At 40.5% G+C, this 15998-nt stretch overlaps 1 protein-coding gene across 1 annotated transcript in view; it reads right to left on the bottom strand.

The window, feature by feature from the left end:
* Positions 1-1459: 1459 nt before the first annotated feature.
* Positions 1460-15998, bottom strand: part of dr1 (down-regulator of transcription 1) — a 41812-nt gene continuing 27273 nt past the window's right edge. Inside the window, exon 3 of the mRNA XM_072274599.1 lies at positions 1460-2638. Coding sequence (XP_072130700.1) covers positions 2489-2638 — 150 coding nt within the window. The 3' untranslated portion in view covers positions 1460-2488. The remainder of the gene's footprint in view (positions 2639-15998) is intronic.

Genomic DNA, 15998 nt, shown 5'->3' with positions numbered 1-15998 from the left:
ATTGTTGGAGCTGAGAGGCAACTGCTTGTGGCACTGTCCCTCAGCTCTAACAATACAGATTCAATTAATAATGGTTTTAGACAATTAAAATACTCAATACTGTCATAAGATTACATTTATCCTGGCTTCATCCAGGCTGATTACTTCAATGTTTTTTTGAAGGGGCTCCAATATGGAATGACTTTCTCAGTTGAGATTTTAAACTGAGACTTTGTCTTCTGGCTGTGCTGAAATGTATTTTAATAGAATCCAAAGTAGTACAGGGAAGTTCTCATGGAGATAGATATTGCAAATCTGGAGCAACACACAGTTCTCCTGTTTTCCTGGTCAAATTCTTCCCCTCAGTCATCAAAAGCAGATGCCGTAAGTTGTCATTGATTCTTTATTATAGTGGGTATCACTGGAAAATCTAAGTGCATTCCTCATTACACTTAAACTGAGTGATTTATTAGGCTATTTCTGTTCAGTCAACGGTATTGTTTTGGGATTTTGAGTCATACGTGTTTGATTTATAGAAATAATGAAAAGTTTCTAAATATCAAAAAAAACACTATAAAGAGCAGTGAACAGTAAAAATCTAAAGCAAATCAATATTTGATTTGATATCAACCTACCACTCTATCTTTAAAACTTCAATTCATAGGTACACTGTCATGCAGTTTTATTAGAAGATCAGCTGGTAGGTTGTTCCAAGGATCTTGGTGAATTTGGCACAGTTCTAGACTTTTGCATAATATTTTATTAACCTCTGCTTTAAATATACCTAATGCCTTGGCCCCCCAGCTGTCTGTCTCTTTCTAAAGGGATATCATTCAACCCCGAGGCTGTGCCCTCTGGTCCTTGACTCTAGTAATGAAACATCTTCTCCACTTCCACTCCATGTAAACCTTTCAATATTTGTCAGCTTTCAATGAGATCACCCCTCATTCTTCTTGGATATTTTCAGAACTTGGGAAATTTTAGATGATTATTATGAAGCCACTGCTTTTTGTCACCAGTTAAGTCCAGGTTCAGTTCAGTTATCAGGTCCAGAGGATTTGTCATTTCAAGTTATTTCTTACCAAGTATTTAAATGAACACCTACAGTGTTACAAGTTATAGAACAAAGGCTAATGAGCTGCTGCAGGATTAGTTCTAATATCTTTGTGACTGGCATGAACAGAGTTGGCTGACTTTTTGAAGGTACAGTTCTACAAATTAACTTATTAACACCATAGCTGGCATTAGACAGGACCCAAGTTGCTTTCATCAATCAACTAACTTCCAGAGAAGGTCTGAAATATTTGCAGAATGCATTAGAGTTAAGCTGGTCATTTGCTAGCAATTTGCAGTGTTGGACGATTTCCACAAATCAATCAGAATTTTCAAAAGGAGATTGGCCAATTTTTGGAATGCTCTCTGCAATCCTCAATGGCTGTAATATGGTAGTGAAAGACAAAAGAAATACAAAATGTTTTACATTTTTTAATAAAAACCTGTCTTTTTATTGCTAAGAGAAACAGCACATGAAAAATGTAAGAACAATAAGCACCATGGAAGTTATGTATTAACCAGCACAATCAACTTTGCAATGCAGATTTTAAAAAAACATACACTCCACAATGGAAACCTTCCACAGATGTAGCAAGGTGAAAACTACCAATCCCAAAATTATTAACAGTTGTGTATATTTGTTAAAGAACATGAAGCATTACGTACAAAAACAATTCAAACATTTCAACAGCAGTTAACATGCATTCTTCACTTGCCATTCTTTCCAATACCAAATTTACTCTGGTACTGTAACTGCTGCAAAAACGTGTTTTGTTTTCAACCCTTCTGGAAAAGAGAGCTTACATTACAACTAGGAGTTAAAACTAACCATGAAGCAAGGACATATGCCACGTAAAATTAAGACTAAATAGCCTACTATTGATCTGATGGTTTTATCAAAGTTAATAATGTTACTCTTTAAAATTCTGTCAACTCCGTCAGACTCATTTAAAAAAAAATGAACCAAGGGTAGGTAAACTTTTTTTTAAAGTCAGTTTCACCCCAGTTACAAGTCGCACATTAAAAAACATTTCAATTGCAAACTTAAATAAGCCACAATAAATTTGCTTTCAGTATTAAACAGTAGGAGAGCAACTGGTTACACAAACTGAAGCATTAATTGTCAATTCACGAGCATTAACAATACTGATTTTCAGAAAGATGCAAGAAACAGGCTGTGGAGCGTTTAAAGTACTGCATTGATTTGATGCTCCCAATTCTGATTGCCCGTTGTGTAAATATAATATTCTGAAAACTTCCAATCCTGTGCACTTCCACACATGATGTAAGTGATTGGTTGTTACACATGAAAACTCATGACAGTTGTAACTTGACCAATGACCCTCTGACACCAGTCTGCAAAGTTGTGAATGAAGCTGAAAGTTGCAGACAGGCCAGGTCATTGTTAATGTGCGGTAAAAGGACATCTGTGTAAAAGTAAATTTGCTGGTTAAGTTTAAACATCATCCTCTTCATCTTCGTCTTGCGATGATCCTGCTTTGTTGAGTGGATTGGACGTGGCTGATGCTGCTAATTGTGCTTGCTGAGCAGCTTGCTGCATCTGTAACCACTCCTGCTGGGCTAATTCTGCCTGCTGCTGTCTGGCCTGGAATTTTAAAAAAAAAGGACATCTGTAAATACTTTCCATAGTAACCTGGTGATCTGCCAAATGACTGAAGGTCATACTGACAGAAGGACAACATCATAATCCTGCAATGATCTAGCTGATCAGATTTCAATACATAATGGAAGAGTCCACAAAGGCAAATTGAAACCAAATGAGGCAGCACATGAGGCCAAAACAGGAAAACACCTACACTCAAAGAGTTTGGGAAACTACAATTATGCTTAAGAATACCATGGCAGTAATATTTATTAACACCTGGTATCACTTGCTTTTCTATTTTCCATAGAATTAGGTTTATCTTCAGGTAGAAACAACATGCTAAAATCCATAATAGTTCAAAGAAACAAACAATGTTTGCAGAATAAAATATTGCTATTATTTTTATTTAGAGCAGGAGTTTCCAACCTGGGATCCACGGACCCCCTAGTTAATGGTAGGAGTCCAAGGCATAAAAAAGGTTGGGAACCCCTGATTTAGAGATACAATACTGTAACAGGTCCTTCTGGCCCAACAAGCCTGCGCTGCCTAATCATACCCATGTGGCCAATTAACCCATTAACCGGAGCATCTTTGGAATGTAGGAAACTGGAAGAATCATACGTGGTCTCAGGGTGAATGCACAAACTACCTAGAGACAGCAAGAGAATTGAACCCAGGTCACTGCCGCTGTAATACTGTTACATTAACCACTCAGCTACCGTGCGCCCTAAAATACCGAAGTGTTACAGTTTCAGAAGCCTGCCCCATTTATTACAAGATCAAAGGATCAGAGAAACATAGGTGCAGGAGGCTATTTGGTCCATGTGATCAAGAATGAAATAATCTCATTTCCCAGCTCTTGGACTGTTGAAAGTTCAAAGTAGATTTATTACCAAAGTACATATCACCATATACACTGAGATCAATTTTCCTGCAGGTATACTCAAATCAAATAACCATAATAGAATCTATGAAAGACTGCACCAACTGGGCATCTAACCAGTGTGTAAAAGACAACAAACTGCAAATACAAAAATTAAAAAAAATAAATATGGAGAACATGAAATGAATAGTCCTTGAAAAGTGAGTCCATAGGTTATGGGAACTTTTCAAAGATGGGGCAAATGAAGTTGAGTGAAGTAATTACCTTTGTTTTAAGAGCCTGATAGCTTAGGGGTAATAACTGTTCCTGAATCCGGTGCTGTGAGCCCCGAGGCTCCTGTACCTTCCAACACAGTTTACATCTAAATAAGTACAAATACATCATCATCAGGTGCCGTGCCCAGATTGAGCTTTGACTGCCATGGCCCACACACTCCTGTTTCGGGTCAAGAGGATCAATTCATTGGTATTCATTTCCAGTTCTCTGGCTGCTGTCTTGATCATCATTTGTCTCTGCCTTCCTTTTGCTTTCTTCCCTTCAATCTTTCCCATAATTACCATGCATTCCAACTCCTCTTTCCTAATCACATGTCCAATGAAGTTACGTTGCCTTTTCATGATCTCATACATTTCTCTTTTTGTGCTTGCTCTGTTCATGACATCCTCGTTAGATATTCGTTTCATCCATGATATTTTTTGCATCTTCCTCAAAAATATCTCTGCTGCTTCGATTCGTTTCCTCATGTTACTAGATATTGTCCAACATTCTGAGCCATATAACATAACTGGATAAACATAACATTTCAGTACTCTGAGGCAGGTTGTCATGCCTAGTTTAGTGTTGGTCATTATACTCTTCATTCTCGTAAAGGTGTCTTTTGCCATCCCTATTCTTCTTTTGATGTCCATGTTGCACCTGCCATCTGATGTCACCCACAGCAAAAGTTGTGTACTTGTTTTATGTCTTCCCCATTTATTTTCAGCCTGCAGATAGGATTCTCCTTCTTTTTGGATATCACCATACATTCTGTCTTTTTGCGATTGATAAATTTTGCACTTCCTTCAACACCTATATCAATTAAGTTTTGTAGTTCTTCCTCCGCACTTGCAATTAACATAGTGTTATCTGCATATCTGAAATTATTGATGTTTTCACCACCAACTTTGATTCCCAAGATGTCTCTTATTTTTTGTAATATTGTTTCACTGTACACATTAAATAAATCAGGGGAGAAAACACACCCTTGTCTAACGCCTCTCGATTTTTGTAAACTGACTCACTTCTCCATCTATTCTTACAGCAGTAGTTTGTTCCCAGTACAGATTTCTCTGATTAGGCGGAGGTCTTTCGAATCTAGATCTAGAGTTTCCTGTAATATTTCAAATAACCTATTGTGCTTCACTTTATCAAATGCTTTTGTGTAGTCGATAAGACAAACAAACAAATCTTTTTGCACTTGAATAGCTCGTTCTGATAGTATCCTTAACATCAATATCACGTTTCTTGTACCTTTGTCTTTCACAAAACCACATTGTTCTTTACCTATTTCAGCTTGTATCTTACTTTTAGCTCTTGTCATCAAAATTCTTAGAAGTATCTTAGTGATGTGACTCACTAAACTTATGGTCCTATGTAATTCACAGTCTATTGCTCCAGTTTTCTTAGGAAGAGTGATAAATACTGATTTTTTCATCTCTTCTGGTATTATTCCAGTCTCATAAATGTCATTGATTAAATCAGTAAGTTTTTCAATTCCATAATCTTCAAGGGCGATAATTTGTTCTATTACTAATTCATCAGGACCTACTGCCTTTCCTTTCTTCATCTTATTTATTGCATTACGAACTTCAGATTTTAAAATACTTGGACTTCCAAATGTTTTTCTTAATTTCTGGTTTTTTGCCTCGATCGTCTTCAAACAATTCCTGAATATACTCAGTCCACCTGTTCGTAATCTTACCTTCTTCCATGAACAAACATTCGAGGTCGGCCGAGGTGCGACAATTGAAACGAATTAGTCAAAGCATCAGCCAATATAATCAAGGTTTGCTCTAGGGAAGCAGCCTTGTCGAGGGAAGTGCCTTGTGAGAAAAGTGCGAGTCTTTGTCTCGAGAGTCTTTGGCGAGGAGGCTGAGGGAGGAGACTACACCACAGTTTGAGAGGGTGAGAAGTGGTGAAGAAATGACAGGTCAACTGATTCAGTGTGATGCTTGCATGATGTGGGAGGTCAGGGACTTTGATGGTGCCTCTGGAAAGTGGAAAATGTGTCCAGGTTCAGCTCCTGAAGCACCGTGTTGAGGCACTGGAGAGGCAACTGGATGACGTCAGGTTCATCCGGGAAACCGAGAGCTTTCTGGACCAGGACCTACAGCGAGATCGTTACACCGAAGATACCTGAAGAGAGAAGGGGGGACGGGGACGATGAGGAAGGGATGGATGGTTGGAGTACAGGAGACCCCGGGGGATATACCTCTTGGAAACAGGTTCACCCTCTTGGAAGCTGTCGAGACAGAAGACAGTGCCAGTCTGAGAGGCGGACAGGTCTGCGAGTCAAAAATTGGCGCTGAAACAAAGCCGAGGAGACAAAAGTCAGGCCGAGCCATGGTAGTAGGGAACGCCATAGTGAGAGGTACAGAAATGGGTTTCTGCGGCAACAGGCGGGATTTAAGGATGGTGTGTTGCCTCCCTGGTGCCAGCATCAAGGACGTCACAGACTGATTGCAGGGCATCCTTAACGGTGAAGGTGAACAGCCAGAAGTGGTGGTGCATACCCGCACAAATGACGTCGGGAGGAAGAGGAAAGAAATTCTGCAGCGTGACTTCAGAGAACTCGAAAGAAGGCTGAAAAGCAGGACTTCCAGGGTGGTTATCTCCGGTTTGCTTCCAGTTCCTTGTGCTGGTGAGGGCAAGAACAGGGAGATAGGGGATCTGAATGTGTGGCTGAGGAGCTGGTGCGGGAGGCAGGGATTTAGATTCTTGGACCACTGGATCTGTTTTGGGGTAAGGATGAATTGTACAGAAGGGATGGGTTGCATCTTAACAGATGGGGCACCAGCATTCTGGCAGGCAGGTTTGCCTCTGCAACACGGGTGTGTTTAAACTAAGTAGTGGGGGACAGGGGGACGAACTGGAAATATAAGGTTGGAGTTAAAGGGAAAGAGAGAATAAAAAAAGTTAAGACAGACAACAGAATTAATGGGGCAGAAAGCTCAGGAAGGGATTGGAGAGTAAGGCCAAGTGCAATAGGAATCGATGTGAAAGGTGAGGGGAGTAACAGTATTACTTTAAATGGATTAAAAGTATTATATACGAATGCACAGAGTATAAGAAATAAATTGGATGAGCTTGAGGCTCAGGTGGAAATTGGCAAGTATGATGTTGTGGGAATAACAGAGACATGGCTGCAAGAGGACCAGGGCTGGGAAATGAATATTCAGGGATATACATCCTATCGAAAGGACAGACAGGTTGGCAGAGGGGGTGGGGTGGCTCTGTTGGTGAGGAATGAAATTCAGTCACTTGCGAGGGGGGACATAGAATCAGAAGATGTAGAGTCAGTATGCATAGAACTGAGAAACCGTAAGGGCAAAAAGACACCAATAGGAGTTATCTACAGGCCCCCAAACAGTAGCCTGAATATAGGGTGCAAGTTAAATCAAGAGTTAAAATTGGCATGTCACAAACGTAATACTACGGTTGTTACGGGGGATTTCAACATGCAGGTAGACTGGGAAAATCAGGTTGGTACTGGACCCCAAGAAAGGAAGATTGTGGAATGCCTCAGAGATGGATTCTTAGAGCAGATTGTATTAGAGCCTACCAGGGAGAAGGCAATTCTGGATTTAGTGTTGTGTAATGAGCCAGATTTGATAAGGGAACTCGAGGTAAAGGAGCCATTAGGAGGTAGTGACCATAATATGACGTTCTAATCTACAATTTGAGAGGGAGAAGGGGAAATCAGAAATGTCAGTATTACAGCTGAACAAAGGGGACTATACACCCATGAGGGAGGAGCTGGCCAAAGTTGACTGGAAAGATACCCTAGCAGGGATGACAGTGGAACAACAAGGCACGTATTTCTGGGAATAATACAGAAGGTGCAGGATCAGTTCATTCCAAAGAGGAAGAAAGATTCTAAGGGGAGTAAGGGGCGACTGTGGATGACAAGGGAAGTCAAGGACAGTATAAAAATAAAAGAGGAAGTATAACATAGCAAAGATGAGCGGGAAGCCAGAGGATTGGGAGACTTAAGTAGCAACAGAAGATAACTAAAAAGGCAATACGGGGAGAAAAGATGAGGTACGAAGGTAAGCTAGCCAAGAATATAAAGGAGGATAGTAAAAGCTTCTTTAGGTATGTAAAGAGAAAAAAAGTTAAGACCAAAGTTGGGCCCTTGAAGACATACGGGTGAAATTATTATGGGGAACAAGGAAATGGCAGACGAGCTGAACAGGTACTTTGGATCTGTCTTCACTAGGGAAGATACAAACTATCTCCCAGATGTAATAGAGGCCAGAGGACCTAGGGTAACAGAGGAACTGAAGGAAATTCACATTAGGCAGAAAATGGTGTTGGGTAAACTGATGGGACTGAAGGCTGATAAATCCCCAGGGCCTGATGGTCTGCATCCCAGGGTACTTAAGGAGGTGGCTCTAGAAATCGTGGATGCATTGGTAATCATTTTCCAATGTTCTATAGATTCAGGATCAGTTCCTGTGGATTGGAGAGTAGCTAATGTTATCCCACTTTTTAAGAAAGGAGGGAGAGAGAAAACAGGCAATTATAGACCAGTTAGTCTGACATCAGTGGTGGGGAAGATGCTGGAGTCAATTATAAAAGACGAAATAGCAGCATATTTGGATAGCAGTAGCAGGATAGGTCCGAGTCAGCATGGATTTGCGAAGGGGAAATCATGTTTGACTAGTCTTCTGGAATTTTTTGAGGATGTAACTATGAAAATGGACATGGGAAAGCCAGTGGATGTAGTGTACCTGGACTTTCAGAAAGCCTTTGATAAGGTCCCAAATAAGAGGTTAGTGGACAAAATTAGAGCATATGGTATTGGGGGTAATGTACTGACATGGATAGAAAATTGGTTGGCAGACAGGAAACAAAGAGTAGGGATTAACGGGTCCTTTTCAGAATGGCAGACAGCAACTAGTGGGATACCGCAAAGCTTGGTGCTGGGACCACAGCTATTTACAATATACATTAATGATTTAGATGAAGTGATTAAAAGTAACATTAGCAAATTTGCAGATGACACAAAGCTGGGTGACAGCGTGAAATGTGAGGAGGATGTTATGAGAATGCAGGGTGACTTGGACAGGCTGGGTGAGTGGGCAGATGCAGTTTAATGTGGTTAAGTGTGAGGTTATCTACTTTGGTGGCAAGAACAGGAAGGTAGATTACTATCTGAATGGTGTCAAGATAGGAAAAGGGGAAGTACAACGAGATCTAGGTGTTCTTGTTCATCAGTCACTGAAAGTAAGCATACAGGTACAGCAGGCAGTGAAGAAAGCTAATGGCATGTTGGCCTTCATAACAAGGGGAGTTGAGTATAGGAGCAAGGAGGTCCTTCTGCAGTTGTAGAAGGCCTGGTGAGACCCCACCTGGAGTATTATGTGCAGTTTTGGTCTCCAAATTTGAGGAAGGACATTCTTGCTATGGAGGGAGTACAGTGTAGGTTCACTGGGTTAATTCCAGGGATGGCAGGAATGTCATAAATTGAAAGATTGGAGCAACTGGGCTTGTATACACTGGAATTTAGAAGGATGAGAGGGGATCTGATTGAAACATAAGATTATTAAGGGATTGGGCACGCTAGAGACAGGAAACATGTTCCTGATGTTGGGGGAGTCCAGAACCAGAGGCCACAGTTTAAGTATAAGGGGTAGACCATTTAGAACGGAGTTGAGGAAAAACTTTTTCACACAGGGTTGTGGATCTGTGGAATGCTCTGCCTCAGAAGGCAGTGGAGGCCAATTCTCTGGATTCTTTCAAGAAAGAGTTAGATAGAGCTCTTAAAGATAGCGGAGTCAAGGGATGTGGGGAGAAGGCAGGAATAGAGTACTGATTGTGGATGATCAGCCGTGATCACAGTGAATGGCAGTGCTGGCTCGAAGGGCCAAATGGCCTACTCCTGCACCTATTGTCTACTGTCCTTAACTTTCAAACAGCCACCTGAAGAACAGAGGAGCTTTTTACCAGTGATATTCTTGATGTAACCTTTTTGGATCAGTAATTCTTTCTAGTTGCTCACATTCCTGGTTTAATCTTTCTTCTTGGCTTTTTGACATCAGCTTTTAACTTTTTAATCTAAGGACTTGTATTCTATAGGATTTGCTTTCTTCCGTCTCCTTTCTTCCATTAGATTTTTGATTTCATCTGTCATCCATTTATTCTTTGTGCTTTTTTCTTTTTTAGGAATCACTGACTTTGCTGATTCTACCAAGGCATCTTTTAGAGAGTTAAACTTCATTTCTACATGACTGCTATCATCTTCAACAGATTCTATTTCTAGACTTTGAAATCTATTCCTTACTTCAATTGTAAATTTTTGTCTTAAGTTTTCTTCTTTAATTAATTGCAAGTAGTCAAGGGATTGTTCAGGTTTTTGCTTCTTTAGTTTTTTAAGTTTTACTTTTACATGACACACTACTGGGTTATGGTCACTATTACAGTCTGTACCTGGATATGTTTTGCATTGAGTCACTGAGTTTCTAAGTCTTTGGTTTATAGTAATAAAGTCAATTTGATTTCTAGTGTTATCACCTGGACTTTTCCAGGTCCACAAGCATCTTGGATGGTTTTTAAAGTAGGTATTCATAATAACCTGATTATTCATCTTGCACCATTCTACCCATTTCTCACCTCTTTCATTTCTTTCCCCTAGTCCAAATTTTCCTGTGGTATTTCCATCAGCACCTTGTCCTACTTCAGCATTTAGATCTCCCATGACAATAACAATATCTTGAGATTTGCACCCATTCTTTGCTTGTTCAAGCTCTTCATAGAATTTATCTATATCTTCATTTGTTTCATCTGTTGTTGGTGCATATACCTGTATAATTGCTAAATCAAATGGTTGTCCTCTGAATCTAACAAGGAGCATTCTTTCTGATATTGCCCAATGTCCTAAAACACTTGTTTTCATCCATAAGAATTCCTACTCCATTAGTATGGGATATTCCACAAGAATAAATTAGTGTTTTATTTCTATTCTGACATGTTCCAGCACCTATCCAACGAACCTCGCTATGATGTTAATTTTCAGTCTTTCCATTTCATTTATCACATTGTCCAATCTTCCTGCTTGATATAGTCCTGGGTATGATTCTAAACTGCAATCGGTGATGAGGCTCTTTCAGAGCTTTGGGGAAAGTGGAGTTACCCCTTTGTCATTCATTGCTCCTAGGGCCGCTCTGACCCGGAACGGTAGCACCTGGAAGGGTTCCTGCTCAGGATACGAGCGAAGGCCAACGGCAGATCCCGCAGGTTCAGTAACTGAACATATGACGGAGAAGGCGGATGAGCTACGACCTCAATTGACAATGGCTATAGTATAGGCGGATGAACATTTGGGAAGAGAAATGGTGATTTCTTCAGTTCGCCCAACGGTAGGCAATAGCAAACCACCGTTGTTAGATACTAGGTTTCCTAGAATCTATTTGCTAAGAAAACCATTGCCAAACTCTCAAAATGTATCACACAACAACAGCGTCAAGAGGATCTTCAAGACAATTCTGAAGATGCTTCGCTCGGTAGGGTTGATTCCGGTCAGCAGGGGATCCCCGACCGTCATCAAGCTACGGCTCATAAAATTCAAGTAACGCAAATACATACCAAACAAAAATCAAGTTAGAGGAGTTTGGGTGGGTGGGGGTGGGGAGGGGGAAGAGAGGAAAAAAGAGCAAGGACGGAAATCTTCTGTGAGTTAAAACTCAAATGGATGATCCACAATTAAAGTACAATTTATTTCAACTGTATTCAAATTCATCTGTAGAAGAACTTGGACAGATTAAGAGGATGGGCAAAGTGGCAGATGAAATATAGTGTAGGTAAGTGTATGGTCATGTGTTTTGGTAGAAGAAATAAAGGTGTAGATAATTTTCTAACCGGGGAGGAAATTCAGAAATCAGAAGTGCAAAGGGACTTGGGAGTCCTAGAGCAGGATTCCCTAAACATTAACTTGCAGGTTGAGTCAGTAGTTAAGGATTTCACAAGGACTAGAATATAAAAGCAAGAATGTAATGTTTTATAAGACATTGGTCAGATTGCATTTGGAGTATTGTGAGCAGTTTTGGGCACCTTATTTAAGGGGGTCCAGAGGAGGCTCATGGGAATGAAAGAGTTAATGTATGAGGTAAGTTTGGTGGCTCCTAGCCTGTAGTTCTGGAGTTTAGACGGGTGGGGGGGTGGGGGGAGAGAAATCTCTTTGAAACCTGTCGAATATTGAAAGGCCTAAATAGAATGGACGTGGAGAGGATGTTTCCTATAGTGGCTGAGTGGCTGTGACCAATGGGCACAGCCTCAGTATAGAAAGACGTCCCTTTAGAATAGAGATGAGGAGGCATTTCTTTAGCCAGAGAGTGGTGAATCTGTGGGATTCATTGCCACAGATGGCTATATTTAAACAGAAGGGTATATTTAAAAAGGAGGTTTATAGGGGAGAAGGCAGGAGAATGGGGTTGGGGTTGAGGAATTGCACCATGATTGAACAGCTGAGCAGACTCGCTGGGCTGAACGGGCTAATTCTGTTCCTATACATTATGGTCTTCAGGTGTTCTTGCCCTGACCATCAAAGTAACTTGAAAGCAAACCTTCAATGCAACTTTCTAAGCAAGTGACTGGGTACAAAAGTGCACCAAAACCTTTCAGGGAAAAAGCGAAGGTGGCTGAAGGTAGATGAAAGTCTTGAGAGGTAGCTAAATTCAGACGTCGGGGAAGCATAATGATTCTACAACCATAATTGGAGTGTATGTGCTAGAAGGAGCAGATTGATCTACTAATGGATAGAATCAAAAGCATGGATGGCATAATCGAGTTTTAATAACCAGACGAAGCTGCATGTTTGGGTGGGGGTGAGGGGTGGTGAAGAAGCAAGGTAAAAAAAGATTCTGAATTTGGTGGATTAGAGCTGGGAGTCAATAAAGCTATTAAAAACATGTAATGAGAGTAGCTCAGAATCAAAAATTTGATTTGTCTAATGACCTCAACTGGAATAAAACAACATAGCATTTAATCTGAATTTACAAAATTGCATTTTATTGATTTAAAAAATGGAATTAAAGTTGTAGAAAAACTGAGCAGTAAAATTAAAACTTAAAAACTGCCTGTATGAGAAGTACAAGGATGTGAAATTTCTTTCACTGAAGAACAAGAATCAGCTGGGGTTTTATAACAACCTCGCAGTTTTGTGACTACCTTTACTGAAACCGGGGTTTTAATTGGCAATTTATGCTAATTATTTGCACTCAAATCCCCCATCTCTGTGGCTCTAGATAAGTGATTCAGACCTCTGGTCAGAAGGAAGAGAGATAAAGCAAAACTGAAAATCTGTAAAGGCATTCCTAGCAAATTGTTTGGAGGCACATTATCAATAATCTCAAAGGTTGTGGCAGCAAAATGGTTGTATCGCTAGGATAGGCAGGAAGGCATAGGCGGTGGTGTGGCTCCGTTGGTAAGAGATGGAATTACATCTTTGAAAGAGGTGACAAAGGGTCAGAGAATGTTGAACCTTTGAGGGTGGAGTTAAAAAATTAAAAGGGTAAAAAAAAAAAAATGGGGATTAGATATAGGTCTCCAAATAGTAGCTAAGATGCAGGTTGAGATTGCAAAGGGAGCTGGAAAAGGTGTGTGATAAAAGTAATGTCACAGTTGTAATGGAGGACTTCAATATGCAAGAGGATTGGGAAAATCAGGTTGGTGACAGATCACGAGAGGGAATTTGTTGAATGTCCACATGATGGCTTTTTAGAGCAGCTTGTGCTCGAGCTTACTCAGCGAAAGTCTATCCAAGATTGGATGTTGTGTGATAACCAGATCTTATTAGAGGGCTTAACAAAGGAACCCTTAGGAGGCAGTGACCATAATATGATTGAATTCACACTGCAATTTGAGAGGGAGAAGCATAACTCATATGTATCTGTATCACAAGGGAATAAAGGGAATTACAGGTGGACTGGAGGAGGATACTGGTGAGGATGTGAGGATGACGGCAGAGCAGAGATGGCTGAAGTTTATGGGAATAGTTCACAAGGCACAAAATAGACATGTCCCACAGAGCAAGAAGTTCTCAAATGGCAAGGTAGGCAACCGTGGCTAATTAAGGAAGTTAAAGAGTAAAGGGAAGTGAGAGTTGATATTGGACCACTGGAAAATGATGCTGGTGATATACTAATGGGGAACAAAGAAATGGCAGATGAACTTAATGGGTACTTTGCATCTGTCTTCACTGTGGAAGACATTAGCCAATGGTCCGCAAGTGTCCGGGAGCAGGAGCGAGTGCTTTTGCTATTACAAAGGAAAAAGTGCAAGGCAAACTGAAAGGTTTTAAGTGGATAAGTGATCTGGGCCAGACAGACTACATCCCAGAGTTGCTGAAGAAGTAACGGATGCATTGGTCATAATCTTTCAAGAATCACTTGATTCTGGTATGGTCACGGACCACTGGAAGATTGCAAATGTCACTCCAATCTTTAAGAGGGGAGGAAGGCAAAAGAAAGGAAATTAAAGGTCAGTTAACCTAACCTCAATGGAAACTGTTGGAGTCAATTATTAAGGATGAGGTTTCGAGGTACTTGGAGGTTAATGATAAAATAAGTCAAAGCCAGCATGGTTTCTGTCAGGGGAAATCTTGCCTGACAAACCTGTTGGAATTCTTCAAGGAATTAACAAGCAGGGTGGACAAAGGAGCGGAAGTAGATGTTATTTACTTGGATTTTCAGAAGGCGTTTGATAAGATGCCACACATGAGGCTGCTTAACAAAATAAAATCCTATGACGTTACAGGAAAGCTACCGGCATGGACAGCAGAATGGCTGACAGGTAGGAGGCAGAGAGTGGGAATAAAAGGGGTCTTTTCTAGTTGGCTGCTGATGACTAGTGGTGTTCCTCAGGGGTTAGTATTGGGACCGCTGCTTTTCACATTGTTTGTCAATGATTTAGACAATGGAATTGATGGCTCTGTGGCAAAGTTTGTGGATGATATAAAGGTAGGTGGAGGGGTAGGTAGTATTGAGGAAGCAATGTGATTGCAACAGGAGTTAAACAAATTGGAAGAATGGGCAAAAATTGGCAGATGGAATAGTACTAAGAAACGTATGATAATGCATTTTGGTAAAAAGAACAAAAGTGTGGATTATCTGAATGGAAAGAAGGTTTAAACATCAGAGGTGCAGAGGGACTTAGGAGTCCTCGTGCAAGACTCCCAGAAGGTTAATTTACATGTTGAATCTGTGGTAAAGAAGGTAAATGCAATGTTGACATTTATTTCAAGAGGAATCGAATACAAAAGCAAGAGGTAATGCTGAGCCCTTATAAGACACTAGTCAGGGCACAGTTGGAGTATTGTCAACTGTTTTGGGCCCCATATCTCAGAAAGGATGTGTTGTCATTGGAGAGAGTCCAGAGGTTGTTCACGAGGACGATTCTGGGAATGAAGGGGTTAATGTATGAGAAGCATTTGGCAGCTTTGCGCCTGTACTCACCGGAATTTAGAAGAATGCATGGGAATATCATTGAACCTTGCCAAATGTTGAAAGGACTAGACAGGGTGGATGTGGAGTGGACGTTTCCTATGGTGGGGGTAACCAGAACTAGAGGGCACAGCCTCAAAATTGAGGGCAACGCTTTAGAACAGAGGTAAGGAGGATTTTTTTTTAGCGAGAGAATTGTAAATCTGTGGAATGCTCTTCCACAGACTGTGCGTATACTTAAGGCAGAAGTTGATAATTTCCTGATCAGTCAGGGCGTCAAAGGATATAGCAAGAAGGCAAGTATATGGGGTTGAGTGGGATCCGGAATCAGCCATGATGGAATAGCAGAGCAGACTCAATGGGCTGAATGGCCTAATTCTGCACCCATGTCTTCTGGTCTAATGGTAGAGTTATTTTACTGGACTTGTTCTTAGATCGATCCTGACTTCTAGATTGCTAGTTGCGTGATTTAATCACTTTGCTATTACACACTGTACCATTTGTTTTACTATTTAAAACTACAATGTTACTGATTGCACTAGTATTTCAATTGTATACTGAAGTAACCCCAGTAGCATTCCTTCATTTTATGTTCTGAAGATAACTGAAGATATTTTCCTAGCAATTTGATGGCTGATGAAAAGCAGTTCTGATTCCACACAGTCATACCACAAAATAAATTCAAGCCACCCATTTGCTAGCTATACATATCAAAATAAGGAGCGCAAATTAATTTACACAGCATACAAATTGAATAGAAGTCGGTCTGATCAAAACA

This window comes from Mobula birostris, chromosome 12, assembly GCF_030028105.1.
Source record: "Mobula birostris isolate sMobBir1 chromosome 12, sMobBir1.hap1, whole genome shotgun sequence".
NCBI lineage: Eukaryota > Metazoa > Chordata > Chondrichthyes > Myliobatiformes > Myliobatidae > Mobula > Mobula birostris.
Note: the sequence above shows the minus strand (reverse complement) of the source record. Positions and strands in the feature narration are given on the sequence as shown.